This window comes from Melanotaenia boesemani, chromosome 7 (assembly GCF_017639745.1).
Source record: "Melanotaenia boesemani isolate fMelBoe1 chromosome 7, fMelBoe1.pri, whole genome shotgun sequence".
NCBI classification, from domain to species: Eukaryota; Metazoa; Chordata; class Actinopteri; order Atheriniformes; family Melanotaeniidae; genus Melanotaenia; species Melanotaenia boesemani.
In genome coordinates, this window is record NC_055688.1 from 21,581,941 (window position 1) to 21,598,162 (window position 16,222).

General features: G+C 39.9%; 1 protein-coding gene across 11 annotated transcripts in view; it reads left to right on the plus strand.

Annotated features, from left to right (window-relative positions):
* dlg3 (discs, large homolog 3 (Drosophila)) overlaps positions 1 to 16,104 on the plus strand; it is a 102,031-nt gene extending 85,927 nt beyond the window's left edge. For 4 of the 11 annotated variants that reach the window (XM_041990579.1, XM_041990577.1, XM_041990581.1 and 1 more), the window contains 10 exons: positions 5,612 to 5,726; positions 7,292 to 7,468; positions 7,553 to 7,628; positions 8,227 to 8,326; positions 9,769 to 9,810; positions 9,998 to 10,048; positions 10,135 to 10,493; positions 10,751 to 10,860; positions 10,941 to 11,032; positions 12,934 to 16,104. In XM_041990579.1, the coding sequence (XP_041846513.1) occupies positions 5,612 to 5,726; positions 7,292 to 7,468; positions 7,553 to 7,628; positions 8,227 to 8,326; positions 9,769 to 9,810; positions 9,998 to 10,048; positions 10,135 to 10,493; positions 10,751 to 10,860; positions 10,941 to 11,032; positions 12,934 to 13,040 (1,229 nt within the window). In that variant the 3' untranslated portion in view covers positions 13,041 to 16,104. Of the gene's footprint in view, positions 1 to 5,611; positions 5,727 to 7,291; positions 7,469 to 7,552; positions 7,629 to 8,226; positions 8,327 to 8,975; positions 9,022 to 9,768; positions 9,811 to 9,997; positions 10,049 to 10,134; positions 10,494 to 10,750; positions 10,861 to 10,940; positions 11,033 to 12,933 lie in introns of all 11 variants that reach the window. The other 7 variants (XM_041990587.1, XM_041990584.1, XM_041990588.1 and 4 more) reach the window with 3 other exon arrangements.
* The last annotated feature ends 118 nt before the right edge of the window (positions 16,105 to 16,222 follow it).

The following is a 16,222-nucleotide window of genomic DNA, read 5'->3' on the forward strand; positions in this document are numbered from 1 at the left end:
TTACTTGTGGAGATGAGTCTGTTGACACACCTGACATTAAACAAGTAGCCATGGAAGCCCCGATTAGAAACGCCTGTCTGTGCAAAAAGACTCCAGAGGACATTGGAGGGTTTAGATCAGGGGTGTCGTGTGCCTCGTTTTCACCAGTGGGTGCGGGTCGGGACGGTTTGAGTACGGATATGGTTTGTAAACCAATCTCGTTGCGTTTCCACGGCCAACCGTAAGAGGTGTAATATCAGCCGGATAGTGATTGATGCCTCAGCTACCAACAGCATGACCCCATTGCAGCGCCTTCCTTAAAGTATGACCAGACACGACTCAGAAACAAAGGGAGGAGAATGGCTGTCATCCAGCAGTTTGTGTGCTTTCTTCGTAATGTCGTTTTAAACTGGGGTTTAATCAACAAAAAGAAAATATGTTGCTCTAAACAAGGAGCCATTCCTGCTTGGTTTTTTTGCCAGGTCACACGGGAAGTGACTTTTTTTTCTCAACCAATCAACGGATTGCAGTGTGTCCAACTACAACCTTTTTGGATTTGGTCAGTTAGATTGGTACCCCAAAGAAAGATTCCCAACAATGTAGGACGGGTCGGATATTAGGGTACCCTTCCCAGTTTTCGCATCTAAAAATTCGCCCCGACCTGCACCAGTTGGTGCATAATCAAGATATTTACATTTAATTTAAAACTGTTTTGTTTTTGTTTTTGTTTTTTTTTTGTGTTTTTTTTTTTTTTTTTTAGAAAATATTAACCTGAAATTTCTGTAGAAAAGTGCAGTTTCAAAAATATTTTGCCTTACTGACTGCATCCAACGTGCATTAAGACTTATAAATCACAATGGATATACAACATAGTTTAAAACATTTAATCACAGGTATCAAGAACTGAAAAATATAGTATTTTACATTATGATTAGAGTAACTTTTCAAAAGCTAGACACTATTCAGAATTTTTATTTCTACTTCTGTGTAGTAATCTAGACCACCTGAACTTAGTTGTCTCATTATACAAACTGAGGTGAGATCTATTAAGTAAGAAAATATAACAAGTTATCTTCCTGCCTGTAAATGTTTTATATTTAAACATAAAAAATGCAGCATCACATGGACAAATTGGGAATTGGATCCTTTGCGGGGTTGGTTTTGACATCCTTGTTTTAGATAATGAACTGCTGCACTTCAGTTTAACATCAATAATATTTTTTTTAGTCATTTATACTTTTTAAAATTAATGCATCAAAAGTTAACAGTTAATGTCATATTTAAATAAAAAAAAAAACTAATCCCATTTATTATTGAAATGAGGAGCCAGCCAAAGAGAGACATACACAATATTGCCAAAAGTATTCACTCACCCATTCAAGTAATTGAATTTAGGTGCTCCTTCCACACACAGGACACAGATGAATAAAAATCAAGCTTCAAGGCATGCAGACCGTTTGTTACAAACATTTGTGAATGAATGAGTCGCTTTCGGGAGCTCAGTGAAATCCCAGGTGGTACTGTGATAGGATGCCACCTGTGCAAAGTCCAGTTGTGAAATTTCCTCACTCCTAAATATTCCACAGTCCACTGTCAGTGGTATCATAACAACATGGAAGTGATTGGGAATGACAGCAGCTCATCCACGAAGTGGTCGGCCCCCAAACTTTATGTGGTTTTCAGATTAGCTCAAGAACAGTGTGTAGAAAGCTTCATGGACTGAGGTTCCACAGCCGATGCTTCAGCATACCAAGAGATGTTGGAAAATTCCATACTCCCAACTTTGTGGGAACAGATTGGGAATGGCCCTTTCCTGTTCGATCATGTATGGACCTTGATTTGTGCACTGGTGCACATATACCATAACAAGGTCCATAACAAGTTAGATTAATGAGTTTCTTGTGCAAAAACTTGACAGGTCTGCACAGAGTCCTGACCTCACAAATCTGCTTCTTGACGAATGGTTAAAGAATTCCCATAAACACACTTGGAAAGCTTTCCCAGAAGAGTCTTATAGCTCCATAGGGTGGGCCAACGTCATATTAAATCCTATGGATTAAGAATGAGATGTCACTTAAGTTCATATGCATGTAAAGGCAGATGAGCAAATACTTTTGGCAATAAAGTGTATCATCACAGGCTTTTCCTCAGGTTTAGTGACGCCACTATAGGGAATGCGCACCAACATCAACAACGCACAATTCTGAGCGTGTCCGCTGTCTGTTTACATTGTTTCAGTAGTTGTTTTCCTCTTTTTAATCACAAATTTGGGACGAGTATTTCATCCTGTCATATTTTTTCTTAAGTTGTGTTCTCGGCTACAGCAGCAACTTCATGATCAGTGCACAAAAAGGAAATTAACCTGTAGATTTTCATCCTCCTCTTCCATCATGGTGCTGTAAATTCGCTGGATAAACACATCCCAGAGAACAGTAGTAGCAGAAGTAAAGATGGTTGCGTTTACAAAGTGTTAGCTATGAACGGGGTTATGAAAGAGCAGGTGAGCAGGTTGCCTACACCCAAGAATTCACGTAGAAAGGGTTAGTGGCTACAGACACAGTAAGTATGTGATTTTAGCTGTAGCCTTACCAATCTGGATGAAACTCTTACAAGCAGATGAGAACATCACTTTCCTCCACCAGACTGTTATGTTTGTTTTGATTATGAGTCCCAGTGTTGTTCTGTCATTCATTCAGGACTGTTTGCTCTATGTTTCAGAGTAGATTTACCATCAGATCCAGGAAAGTTTTACGTATATTTCATTGTTCTTATAATATAATAAATAAAAATACTTCCTTGTATTTTTGACTTCTTTCATATTTGTACTGCTTCTTTTGCAAGATGTAATAAATTAAGCCTGTATATTTAGACATATGACATATTTTATAACGCACAGAATATATTTATCAGAAATTAATCCACACGGGTGAACAGATCATTTTTGATTTCAGAATAAAAATGTCAGAACAATAAATGTTTAACATATAAATGGTGTAGTTTCAGTGGACAGTTTGTAGACTCCGGTTTTCATCCATCTGTTTGTAAAATGGCTGCATGAACATTAATGATTGGTAGTTTTTAGATTCATGGTGGCTGTTGGAACGTACACCAAACACAACGTAAACACTGATTTCTGAAGCTGAAACCGGTGGCAACGCATCTAAAGCTTCATTGATTGTTCAGCAGATTGTAACAATCTAACTTATTAATAATTAGTATTTCCGCATCGTAACGGCTCTTCACCTCTTATGAGCTTATCACAGTGAGGACGTTTCTTTTTGGTGTGTCTCCTCTTAATATCTATATACATAATCAATACAATAATAATAATAATACAAAATGTTTACAGTTTGAATAATAAAAAGTTGAAAGACCAGACACTGACTTGACATTGCCATTGTTCCACTGTTCTAATCAGACTTTGCTCTTTAGTTTTTTTTTTCTTTGGTCCAATTGAATGATCAAAACCGATTTGTCACTTTAAGCAGCACAAGCTGAGTACCATCCAGATCTGCATATTTGAGAGAAGGCCGGCATTTTTCAGCCAGTGTTTCCCAAAACTCTCCAAAACAAGCTAGGTGATCAAATGGCACTACAGGCCAGATGAACATGTACAACTGATACAAGGGTAAACATTCCCTCCAACAGAATTCTGCAGGTGAAAATGGGCAGCTGCATGCAGTTTATTAAAAAAAAAAAAGCAATATGGAGTCTGGATGCTGCTGTTGGCTATATTGGGCAAGTTGTAGGTTTCTTCTATCAAACCTAACATGGTCTAATGGTCTAGACAGGTCTAGTTTTGTTTGCTTATAAGATCTGAGGAAGGACAAATGTTAAACACAACAACCTGATGTTTGGAGATTATGGTCTGTTGTACTGTTACCAGTTCAGTCTGGTTAACACTTCTTTCTTTTCATGGTAGCAGGTGCATACTTCCCGTACTGTGTTAGAACTGGTTTTTAAAGTGTTTCCCTGCTCAGTCAAACAAAGATTATGCTTTACATGCTGTAAATTATGTGGCCGAATGATCTGTCATCATCGTCTCAAAGTTATCTTATGATTCCTTCTCCTCAGAGGCTTTAGGCTGATTAAAATTCACTGAATGAATCTACCGGTAGTTGATTGGATGTCAGGAATTGAAGCAAGCAATACACCAGCTGTACAATTGATATCACTGGTCTGTCTCACTGGTACAGCTTTCAGCAGTTGGTTTTGTGAAGCAGGGCTGCTCTGCATTTAGCTACTCTTTTTCTAACACTCTGCATCTCCTCCTCTTCTAAGGTGCTGCTGCTTCTCCTTTCTCTTGTCTCTCTTGGGTCTGAAAGCCACGTAGTCTGAATGGCTTTTTGTGTTATCCCTGTTTAAGGAGTGCTATATCGTTGCTCTTGGTTACAGCCAGTCAAGTGGTGTCTGGTTACCTCACCTTGCAGCGTCACTTTGTTGTATTGTTAACCTTTTTAGGAGAAAACAGGGCGGAGAGCCATCACAAGGCTAAGGTCGGATCCGTGTTTGCTTTGAATCCACTATAGCAGGGAGTGAGTTTTAGCTTGTTTTTGCACCTGCTCATAATTTTCTAGGAGCTTGGACTTCTTTTAGATAAATCATCTATGAAGTCATGAGTTTTTGTTTTTTTCCAAGCCTACACCCAGGCATGTTTGATAGAATATGGACTTTGATCTCATGTTGTTCACATTACAGGAAGCATTGCTTACTTTGGACGATTAGACAATAAGGTAGGAGTCAACCCCTACAGGCATAGCAGTCAGATCTGAAGAGTAAACCTGGATTATATTAACTTGCACAGTTTATTTAATTTAATTGACTCATTACAATATCACAAGATCACGAACATGATGTGTTATAACAGGGAAACTGGATATTAATAATTTAATTGTTGTACAGATAAATCTGAGCTCACAAGCCAAACAGAAAACATGACCAGTTTTATTTCTCAAAGTACCAAAATGTATATAATAAAATCAGTCCGCTGATTTTAAACTTTGCTCTGCTTGGTTTTTTTTTTATTTACCTCCTGTGCCACCTTTTGAGTACTTCAGCCAACTTGTTTTTCTAGATTCATCTGTCAGTCTGTTTATCTAGCTGTGCGATGGCCTGGCTTGTTACTGCAGCCTGAGCACAAAGCATGCTGTGCTCAGCAGGCTAATGAGGAGGTCCAGGTGGATTCATACATCATCTGTGTGTAGTTGAGCTGCAACTGGATTTACACACCTATGACAAATGGTCATGCATTTGAAATTGTTGGAGGCCTTCCTTTTTTTAAACCATACTAAAGAGCCCATGTTGAACTTAATTAATCTGTATAATTAATTACCTGACATGAGACATTATTGGATGTGCAAGGAAGATCTGTGATAAACCATCTGTTCATAGGGTCATTAATCAGCTTAAGGATTCGCTGAACCTTTCCTCTTTATTCTCTCTGGCTCACTGCAGCACTAACCCAAGCTCAGATCTCCAATAATATTCCAGTGAAACGAGAGCAGAGACGTCTCTTTATACAAACTGGTCTATATGACCATACCCAAAGGAGCCGTGTGCATGCTCAAGGACTATTTTTGATGCAATGGTGACACATTTTTATTTTTGTTTTGCTTTGTTTCCTCTGACACAGAGTACAGTCGTTTTGAGTCGAAGATCCACGACCTGAGGGAGCAGATGATGAACAGCAGCATGAGCTCAGGATCAGGCTCCCTGCGCACCAGCGAGAAACGCTCCCTCTATGTCAGGTACGCTTCTCACAGATGTACACTTCATACTCAAATTCTGATATGCAGGTAAAATAACTACTCTTGTGTGACAAACCTCAGCCTGTCTGTGAGGAGAATGAAGCCTGAATTCACTTGAACGTATGAGAAAACAGCATTTTCATGCTGAGTTATCTGTAGGATAACAGTTCATTTAAGGGTATGGGGTCGATATCATTTATCATCTAAAAGCTGATGGACAGGCATTTCCTGTTGTTTTGACACGATGTGCGACATTACCTTTACTTTGTTTAATGTAGATTAACAGTGGGGCTTGTCAAAGGGACCTGTGTTATGACACTGAGCCAGTTGCCCACCTGGATGGGGGCTCATTTAGGAATTAAAACACGGGACATCCCTCTGCTCGCACAAATGCACAAAAAGAGTGTCAAAGTGAAAGGATAGTGTGATGTAACTCCATCGTACAAGTGCTTCACTATATTTCTGATGAAGCTCTAATGTGCTTCACGTACTCTCAGCTGAATAGCTACAGTGCTAAATTAATCTAGATTAATAGGAGTGTTTCAGAGGTCTGTAGGTGTTTGAAGCCTGCTATAGTCAGAGCAGTGTTGACCACTGTGACTCATGCTTGTCTTGTAGACCGACTCCCATGAACCATGTAGAGCACAGCCTACTTTTGTGCAGGTGACTAAGCTTACAGTTAGATTGGAAAAGCTGTGAAGTTTGCAGACAGAAGCGGGAGCTGCCATGCTCCTCCCAGCCAAGCCTTAGGAATGCAGAGGCGTTTTTTAAAAAGTGTCACATGTGTTTACACTCTATAACACAGGAATGTGAGGGTGCCATTAGATGGCTAATGTAGGGAATGTAAATGTGACGGTGAATTTGTTTTTCTGGTGACCATTCAAACTGACAGGTTTCCTCTGGGTGGCACCATGATTGTTTCATCTTGATTGTTTGTTTTGCCAGCTGCATTTTCAGCTGGTAGAAGTATGTCAGCTAAAATCTTAAATAAAAAAAAAAGATACATCATCACCACAGTCTGTCTGTGCACCCTACCCTGGTATATAACTTATGGGTTTGTTAGAAGTCTAAACCTGTAAATCTGGTATTGATGCCTTTTTAACTGTTGATATACTTGTCTAACCAGACAGTGAAGCACTCAGACGATAAAAGGTGCATGTTTGTTGTGGAAAGCATGTGGAAACAGCTGAAAGAAATGTCAAATTATGAATGACATGCTTTAATAAGTGCTTTCTGAAGAAAGCTTTCCTAATTTTTCATTGGTCATATAGATTAGTATTTTATTTCAGCTATAAACTGGTCTAAATCTGTTCAGGAAACCTTAAGTTATTGTCTAAATACAATGTAATAGATCACATTCATATATTTCATATGAATATTTTATATAGTTATACTGCAGACCACAGGCAAGCCATATGCACCACTTGCATAATGATGGAGATCCATCAGCTGCTATTTTGTGCCAACTTTGGACACGTGGTACAGTAATCTGATCACAGTGAATGTGGACCTTCGATGCAAAAATTCAAGATAAAAAAGTAACTGAAGCCGTTTGTTTTTTGCAGAGCTCTGTTTGACTACGATCGAACAAGGGACAGCTGCCTGCCCAGCCAAGGCCTGAGCTTTTCTTATGGGGATATCCTTCATGTCATAAATGCTTCTGATGACGAGTGGTGGCAGGCGAGGCTTGTCACACCTCATGGAGAGAGCGAGCAGATTGGGGTTATTCCAAGCAAGAAGAGGTGCTTCTTCATGTTCAACATTTTTTAATGGCAGACAACACTCCAGTACTTCCACATTTTAAAAAAAAAATGTCTGTTTTTCAGAGTTGAGAAGAAGGAGCGGGCCAGATTAAAAACAGTCAAGTTCCATGCGAGGACAGGCATGATTGAGTCAAACAGGGTAAGTGTAGAAGGCCAGCTGCTCCCTGCCCTGCTGCCTGAGCGGCTGTCCTCGGAGCTGCTGCTGGGCTCCCAGGGAGATGGCCTACTTCCCCCTCAGTGTGGGAAAGGGACCAGCACCTGCTCACTGAAGCAAGCACAAAGAACACTCCTATTACTGCATAGATTACACAGACGCTCCATAGAGATGAGATCTCCATAACCTCTGCTGCTCATGCACTCAGTAAAATTAAAAATTGTCCAGTTATAAGATATCTGCTCATTTGTCAGAGGCTGATCTCAGATTTTTTTTTAGCAGAAGAGTAAATCAGCAGTAATATTGTCTGTATTATCTATTAAGGCAGAAGATTAAATTTGTTTAAATGGTGCATGTATTATTTGGTCAACAGACATGTTTCCTTCACATTGATGTGTCATTCATTTTCACCCATTTCATGCTTCTCATTCTCACTACTTGATGTGGATTGTTTTACATTTCATTTTTTTCTTTTATTGCATGATAGTTAAGTACCTTCATTGAAACCCAGTCTTTTTTTTTTTTCATTTTCGTCCTCCCACTGCCCCTCCCCCCCCTCTCTCACCCACACATGAACAAGCAGCCAGTCAAAGTAAAGCGCAAAAAAAGCTTCAACCTCTCACGCAAGTTCCCGTTTTACAAGAGCAAGGAGAATATTGTGCAGGAGTTGGTGGAGTCTGAACGTGAGTACCAGCTGTGTGATGGAGGGGGGTGTTGTTTTTATCCTTTCCCCTTTGTGCTTCAGTTCCGTCTCTCAACTTTCATCTATCCGCTCAACTTCAGGGATGGTTTGTGTGGTGGACCCATCTCATCCCTTTCTCACTGTCCCAGAGAGATCCCCCACTTGCAGGAGCCAGCATCACAAAGCTGGAGATGTGGGGTTCCTCTCTAGTGCGACTGTGCATCTGTCTGTGGGCTCCAGAGGAGTGTCTAGTTGTATGTGTTCTGCCAGCTGCGTTTGCACATTCTTGGCTGCATTAACACACAGGCCTTCTACAGCTGCGATGCAACTCCTTGTATAAGTCCTGATCAATTTTCCAGTCAGTCACTGACCCACAACAAGAAGAATCTCATTAACTGGACTGAAGCTTTAACACTTAACAAGTCAAAATCCCATTTTAATGGGATTGGGCTGGTGTAATTGAAAGGCAGTGGCTTACTATGAACAAAGTAGAGCTCAGGCTTAATGAGTAGGGCAGCACCGTGTGTCAGCAGGCCTGGTGAGCACTACACCGCACTCCTCTCCTCCTCTGCCCCAACTCTCACTAACCTCTTCTTCTTCCTGTCTGCTTTCTTCTCTTGGTTTCTGCTCTCACCTGTCGGGACACCTAGGACTTCCCAGGGTTAAGCGATGACTTTTATGGATCAAAGAGTTTGAGTAAGTGTGTGGTTGTACTGTGTCAAGCAGCTGTCCCCAGAGTAAATGCTTTGTCACGGCAGGCCCAGCTGGGAATGCAAAAACCACACACATTTAGTGACACACACACAACTTCTGTGTGTACTCACACACACCAACTCAGATTCACAGTACATATGAAGGATGCATTCCCAGGGGAGGGAGAATCAGGGTGACACTTTTCTGTCTCCTGGAGTCTTTATGAAAACATTAAGTGGAGTTTTGTCATGTAAGGTCACACAGTTACGATACATTTGATGCAAGAGCAGAGTCGCTGTGCGTTGGAAACACTTTTTGTCCAGTTCCCCTGAGTAAGCCAGCTCCTGCCTCCCTCCTGTGGACACTGCAATGCCCATTTGATTTTTTTCTTTTTCTTTTCCTGATATAAGATCTGCTGCCACAAGCGCTGAGCTAGCAATAGGAAACATCGGCAAGGGAATTGTGGGTCATTTGGGATATTGTCACAGGAAACGCCTTATTTCCTATTGCTGGCACCTAAAACCACTTCCCTATTGCAAGAGCTTGGCCGCTGCACCAAACAAAACTTCTGCTTTCTTTTTTCCTGTTTTTTTATTGACTCAGTTGTTGAGGAACAACAACTGGGTTGTTTTTCTTTTGTTTTCTATTTTACCCTTGGATTGCTTGGGTGAAAATACCTTTCACTCTTAAGAAGAACATTTATTTGAATGTGACTGTTTTAATCTAAAATTCACTCTTTTGCTTTTGCAGAATGCCTGACATCCAACACAAGTGACAGTGAAAGTAGCTCGAGTGAGTCACCAGAATTTCTCCTGGTCTTCCTGATTTGTTTCACACTTCCCACATAGATGCACATCTCAATCAGTGTTTTCAAATTTTCTTGTGAAATGATTCTTTTGAACCTTTAATTTTATTTATAGTTAGAAAAAAAGTTTATCATGTTTTGCACAGTATGATTTATATATATTTTGTTTTACAGAGGGTCAGGAAGACACAATCCTTTCCTATGAGCCAGTCATTCGACAGGAAAGTGAGTGGAATTGCTTTTCTCCTATTGATTGAGCTGTATATTTAGTTTTAAGTTTTTCCTTACTTTTTTTTTTACTTCCAATTCAGTCCACTACACAAGGCCTGTGATCATCCTGGGCCCAATGAAGGACAGAGTAAATGATGACCTCATCTCTGAGTTTCCCCACAAGTTTGGCTCATGTGTACCTCGTGAGTTAACATTCAACACCACTTCGCGGCACACTAAACATAACAGCAGTGACCAAAATAAACTTGTTCCATTCGCCTCTACAGATACAACCCGTCCAAGGCGAGAGAACGAGATGGACGGCCAGGACTACCACTTTGTGGCCTCAAGAGAGCAAATGGAGAAAGACATTCAGGATAATAAATTCATTGAAGCTGGCCAGTTTAATGAAAACCTCTATGGGACAAGCATCTTATCAGTCAGAACTGTGGCTGAGAGGGTAGGCATCGCATCTTTTGCTGTGCATTGTTTTACCAAAGTGAGTTCGCTGTGAAACAACCAGTTACGACAGGTGGTCAGAGAGTTCTAAAGCAGACAGTAAATTACAGTAAACAGTAAATTATGCTTTATAACCATTACCCCAAAATAAACTTTTTATCTGCGTTACCAGAACCACAATTATTCAAGAATATTTCTAATAGAAATGTAAGTAAATGTTTTAGTATTCTTATCGCGGCGTACTCTGCCTGTTTACAGGGGAAACACTGCATTCTGGATGTGTCTGGGAATGCCATAAAACGACTGCAGCAAGCACAACTTTATCCGATTGCCATCTTTATAAAACCAAAATCCATCGAAGCTCTAATGTAAGTGAATGTCTTTGCATACATTGTGATCAAGAAATAAGCAGGTTTGAGTCTGTTAAAGTAATTGCTGTCTTTTTCAGGGAAATTAATAAGAGGCAGACGTATGAGCAGGCGAATAAAGTCTTTGACAAGGCTGTTAAGCTGGAGCAAGACTTTGGAGAGTATTTCACAGGTTTGTCCCACTGCTTCTTGCTTTGATTAACATTCATTGTCCTGTTTTGATATTTAGAATCACACTTTCAATCAACCTTTAGGTTTCTTTTTGTTTTTGGTAAACTGACAGATGTCTGTGAGAAATCTTCAGTAAATCGGACATCTTCAAATCAAATCAAACTTTATTTATAAAGCGCTTTTCATGCCGAAGGCAACACAAAGTGTTTTACAGGATAAAAACAATTCATGCATATAACAAACCTTTACACATATCAAAATAGTGTAGCAGTAAAAAAAAAAAAAAAAAAAGGCACTGTGTCTCTTTCACACACGTGTGCATACACACATACAAAACAGTCACCCTCCACACAAACACGACTCCGTAATTTCTGTCTCTAAACTGAATGTAGGTAGGTATAAAATACTAGGGAATACAGGAACAACCCAGATCAGGGTATGCTGGGGCCTATACCACAGCCGTGAGACTGCAGTGCAAGACCCAAGACAAGGGCGATCACCGTGGCAACAACCCCAGAGCGAGCAGGAAAAAAACCCACTGAGAAAGATCCCCATGAGGAAAACACTGGAGTTAAAACAAAGATTACATAACCTTAAGAAACGAAAACAACTAAGTGCAGCATTAATAAGAATACACAAAAGGAACTTCATAAAATAATGTACTTAAAAAAAAAAAAGTAATAAAGTTGAGTAAAATGAAAACATGCAACATGAAATAAAATTATTTAAAATAAGATCAAATAAAATTTAGTTAAAAGCTAAGCTAAAAAGGTGGGTCTTAAGCCTCTTTTTAAAAACATAAACAGTCTCTGCAGCTCTGAGGTTCTCTGGCTGTTCCACAGACGAGGGCTGAAATGATGGAAAGAGGCCTTGACGTAGGTCTTGGTCCTTATTCTTGGAACAACTAAGGTGCCGGTACCAAAGGACCACAAGGTCCACGAGGGATCACAATTTAAAAGCAGGTGTGATAAATAGGAAGGCCCAAGACCATTAAGACATTAAAAGAACCTTAAAATCAATCCTGAAACGCACGGGGAGCCAATGCAGCGATTTTAAAACTGATGTGATTTGTTCGCTCCCTCTGGTCCTCGTCAGAAAATGTCCCGCCAAGTAATTTTAAGTTTGAACTATACTCTTTGGAAAGTCCAGAGAGCACGGCATTACAATAATCTATTCTACTAGAAATAAAAACATGCATCAGCACCTCCGAGCTGGCAAGAGAGAGAAATGGGCGGACTCTAACGATGTTTTTAAGATGATAAAATCCAGTTTTTGGTGATCTGTGAGATGGGAATAAAACCATTTAAGAACAGTACCTGAGAGGCCCACCAGACTTCTGAGTCTGTCTAATAAAATCTGGTGATTAACTGTATCAAAGGCGGCCTTGAGATCCAATAGAACCAGGATAGAAAGTTTCTGCGAGTCTAAGTTGAATCTAAGGTCATTAACGACCTTTAAAAAGGCCGTCTCAGTACTGTGGTTTGTCCTTAAACCAGATAAATATTTTTCTAAATTAATGTGTTTATTCAAAAACTAATGCATCTGAATAAAAACAGTTTTTTAAGCTGGATACAGGCTGGTAATTATAAATGTTTGGATCTAATTTACTTGTCTATAGAAGGGGCCTTACCACTGCCGTTTTTAAAGGCAGAGGGGAAGACAATGCCTGCAGAATGTTTTGTCTAACAATTTAAATCTATTTGGTGTTAACTTAGAAAACTAAAGATATTAAATTTCAATTCCATATTTTATAAGCCGAAATACTGTATGAGATTCAAAAAGACAACAGTCAGTTTGGCTTGGATAAATAACCTAAAGAAAAGTGCCACATTAGCTTACTGACTATCAACTGCTGTACTTCAGAAGCAGCCAACAAATCTATCTGCCTCTGTTTGCCTCCAGCTATTGTACAGGGTGACTCGCTAGAGGAGATCTACAACAAAATCAAGCTAATCATCGAGGAGCAGTCTGGGCCCTACATCTGGATTCCCTCCCCAGAGAAGCTCTGAGCTCTTCGCCGCCCTCTTTGCGTCAGCCCTCCTGCCTCCCAGAGACCCCACCCATGTCCACATAGCCCCTCCCCTCCTCACCTCCTTTTTGCAGATATGTTTCATATCAAGTTTTAGTGTCATCATTATGTTACTCTAAATGAAAAGAAGTCTTATCACCATTACTGTGACTGTGCACACCCCTGCATGAGTTTCTCAACAAATCCATTCAAGACTGGAAACGCCATTCCAAAAGAATTTGTCAAATGAAAATAAAAGGGAAAAGGATTAAATCCTTTTGTGAACTGGGACTGTCTAAAGATCAGAACGTTGTGAAGAAATCAGAAGAGAAGTTGGGATTCATAAAGAAGTTGCAGGGGAACAGAGACAAATCATACCAAGTTGGAACACTTTGTAAATGTTCATTAAATCACATTTTAAAAGACACAAGATGAAAAGTTGAAGACCAATTTAGATTTTCCTGTTTTTTTTGGTTTTATTTGTTGGTTTTGTTTTTCTAAAGACTGGATAAAATTGAGCCCTGCTGATGGTACTGTTCAAGGAGTCATTTCTCTTGTTTGTAATGACTGAGGAAATAAGTTGAGAAGCCTAAGAAAAAACTGGTGATCTATCTGTGTATCACAAACCAGCTTGCTGTTTGGTCGTCTGACAGGCGTCTGTGCTGCAGCTGATAGACGTCTTGGGAGGCAGACCATGAGAGAGAAATGCGTTGTGAATCACTACATTTATATTATAAAATCACAAGATTAATGATAAAGTCCTACTGAGATTTTACTACATATTAAAATCTACACATTTTACACTTCACTAGCTGTCAGTTTGGATGGCTGTTAGATTCCTTTTTCTTTCTTTCTTTGTGGGATTTCTTTGCTTGTGGTTTTTAGCTGCTCTGTAAAGGTTGAGGGTAGAGAAGTGTAACCGGGCTCTCTGCAAAACACCAAACTGCCTTACATCAAATACAAATTCTGTTTCGTGACTACCTGTTGTCTGTGAGGGAGGCTACGCACAACTGACGAGAAGAGTGGAAACACTTTCACCTTTTCGTACTTTTGTGTCCTCCAAGTGTCAGGAGGTCTGACAATGAGTGCAATAGATATATATAGAAAGAAAAAGTAACCTCAGTGGGCATCTTTTCTCTTCCCTGTTTTTTCAACTTTTCTTTTTTTGCATGTGTAATTAATGAATTTGGCCATTGGATTACAGTTTGGACAGCCAAAGCCTTCTCTATCTTATGTTAAGCAGCAGACTACCCCATTACACTCTCTGCCTTCCCAGAGGTTTCTCTTCTGATTGGTCACATGGTACTGTCCTATCTGCCACTGTGGTGGCCTTAAAACGGGTAGAACAAGACAATAATTGTGTTGGATGTTCTAACAATTAAGTCCGTATATCCTGTTTTGAATTGTCCCTCCCTTGCCCCCCCCAACCCTACCAAATACAACACTAAAATTGGGTTTGAGTCAACTTTTATGCTTTGTGTATCTATAAACATGAATTTTTAATGACTGACATTGGCAGGTGCTGAACCACTGTGTTGAGATTTTGATGTGTCTGAAGTGAGCTAGACCAGCTCAGGAATCTTTAACATACAGATGCCATTTCTCTCTGTGAGCGAAAGGTCATGTTTGGGCAATGACCTAGAGTTCATAGTTGACAAACGTGAACAAGCAAGTACTCGAGGAAGACCACTTAGTGAAAGGCGTTTTTCAACAGGACTGGGCAATCTATCTTTGCAGGGCTGAGAGCTCGTTAATATCAACTGGTTTGGTAACCTTCAGGTTTGCAGTGTGGCATCACCAGGAGTAAAATTACCCGCTTCACTGTTCCATGCAGATCCTGGCAACTGTATGTACATGTGTGCATGTTAGAGGGCACATCTGGAAGAAGAGTGCTGTGGCCCATAATCTATATAATTTTTTTTCTTTTCTCCTCAGAGAGCCAGGCCCAACAAGAAATATTAACCCAGACCTCTGGGTCCCTTGCTCTCTCACACCCACAGAGCAGCTGTACCTGCAGGCATTTACTGAACAGGTGTGCCCACCTGCCAGGCACCACTGCTAAACCAGCTGTCATTACCTGTGTCAAAACCAGAGTTCAGGGAATAACCGAAAGGGAACAGAGCCATTTATAAACTGCTTGCAGACTGTTTCTAAAGGGTGTGGTAGCTGTACAATGTAAATAAGCCCCCAGCAGATCCCCTCACCTGTGCTTCATGCATGTGTGAATCAAACTGGGACAAACATGTTTTATAGACCACAAATGTCAGGTAAGTAAAGTTTGAGCTACTCTTGAGATATAATTTCCATACAAATGTGCTGTATTGTTGGTATTTCTCTTCAAATGCCTATTGGAACACTTAACTAGTCAGTTGGGAATTCAAGTTCCCTCAAGTAGGGCCTGTCTACATGTGATTTCTTGTGGAACGTATCTGGGTGTATAGATTTAAAAAATATATATATTGTAAAATAAAATGATGCAGGCCGAAACCTACATGATATCACAGCAACCAGGAGCATTGATCAATACATCATTAGAAGTTTAGGATTGGTCCTCCCTGGTGTTTAGTTGAAATACAGCTGACTGTTAACAAATGTGTGTGGTATTCATACCTCAGTCAGCCATGTCAAAGCCCAAAGAACTTGATTTCATTTTACTCTTTCCATTGAGGTTGTGGTAACAAGATGGAACCTGAATGCCTCTGTGTGTATATAATTGATGAGGGTTGTTCTGATGCGAGAAATGATGACATATATATATATATACTTTTATTTTTTTTTTTTTTTTGGGAGGGGGTGGGGTCAGGGTTCTTGTTTGTACTTTTGGGTGATGATATGTTTATGTTATAGCACAACTGTGCAGTAAGTGCTTGCAAACATGAACCCTTTGATTGTACAGTAGTTTCCTTCCTGTCACTGCAGGTGGTACAGCCTATTGGGACACTTGGCCTCATGGTCTTCCCTGTCCTAGTCATGAGGGAACACAGTCCTGCAACTTTTGTTGGGGTTTTAATTTGGGACTTGACAAGAGTTTATTTGTTTGAAAATAAAATGTGATTCAGTTATCATTTTGATGTGCTTGTTATTCTGCTTTAAGTGACTTTAAATAGATTTAGTTTGCTTAAACATTTTAGATTTTTAAAAGATTTATTGTTGGCATTTAATTTTTATTAACAAGCAGAGGGA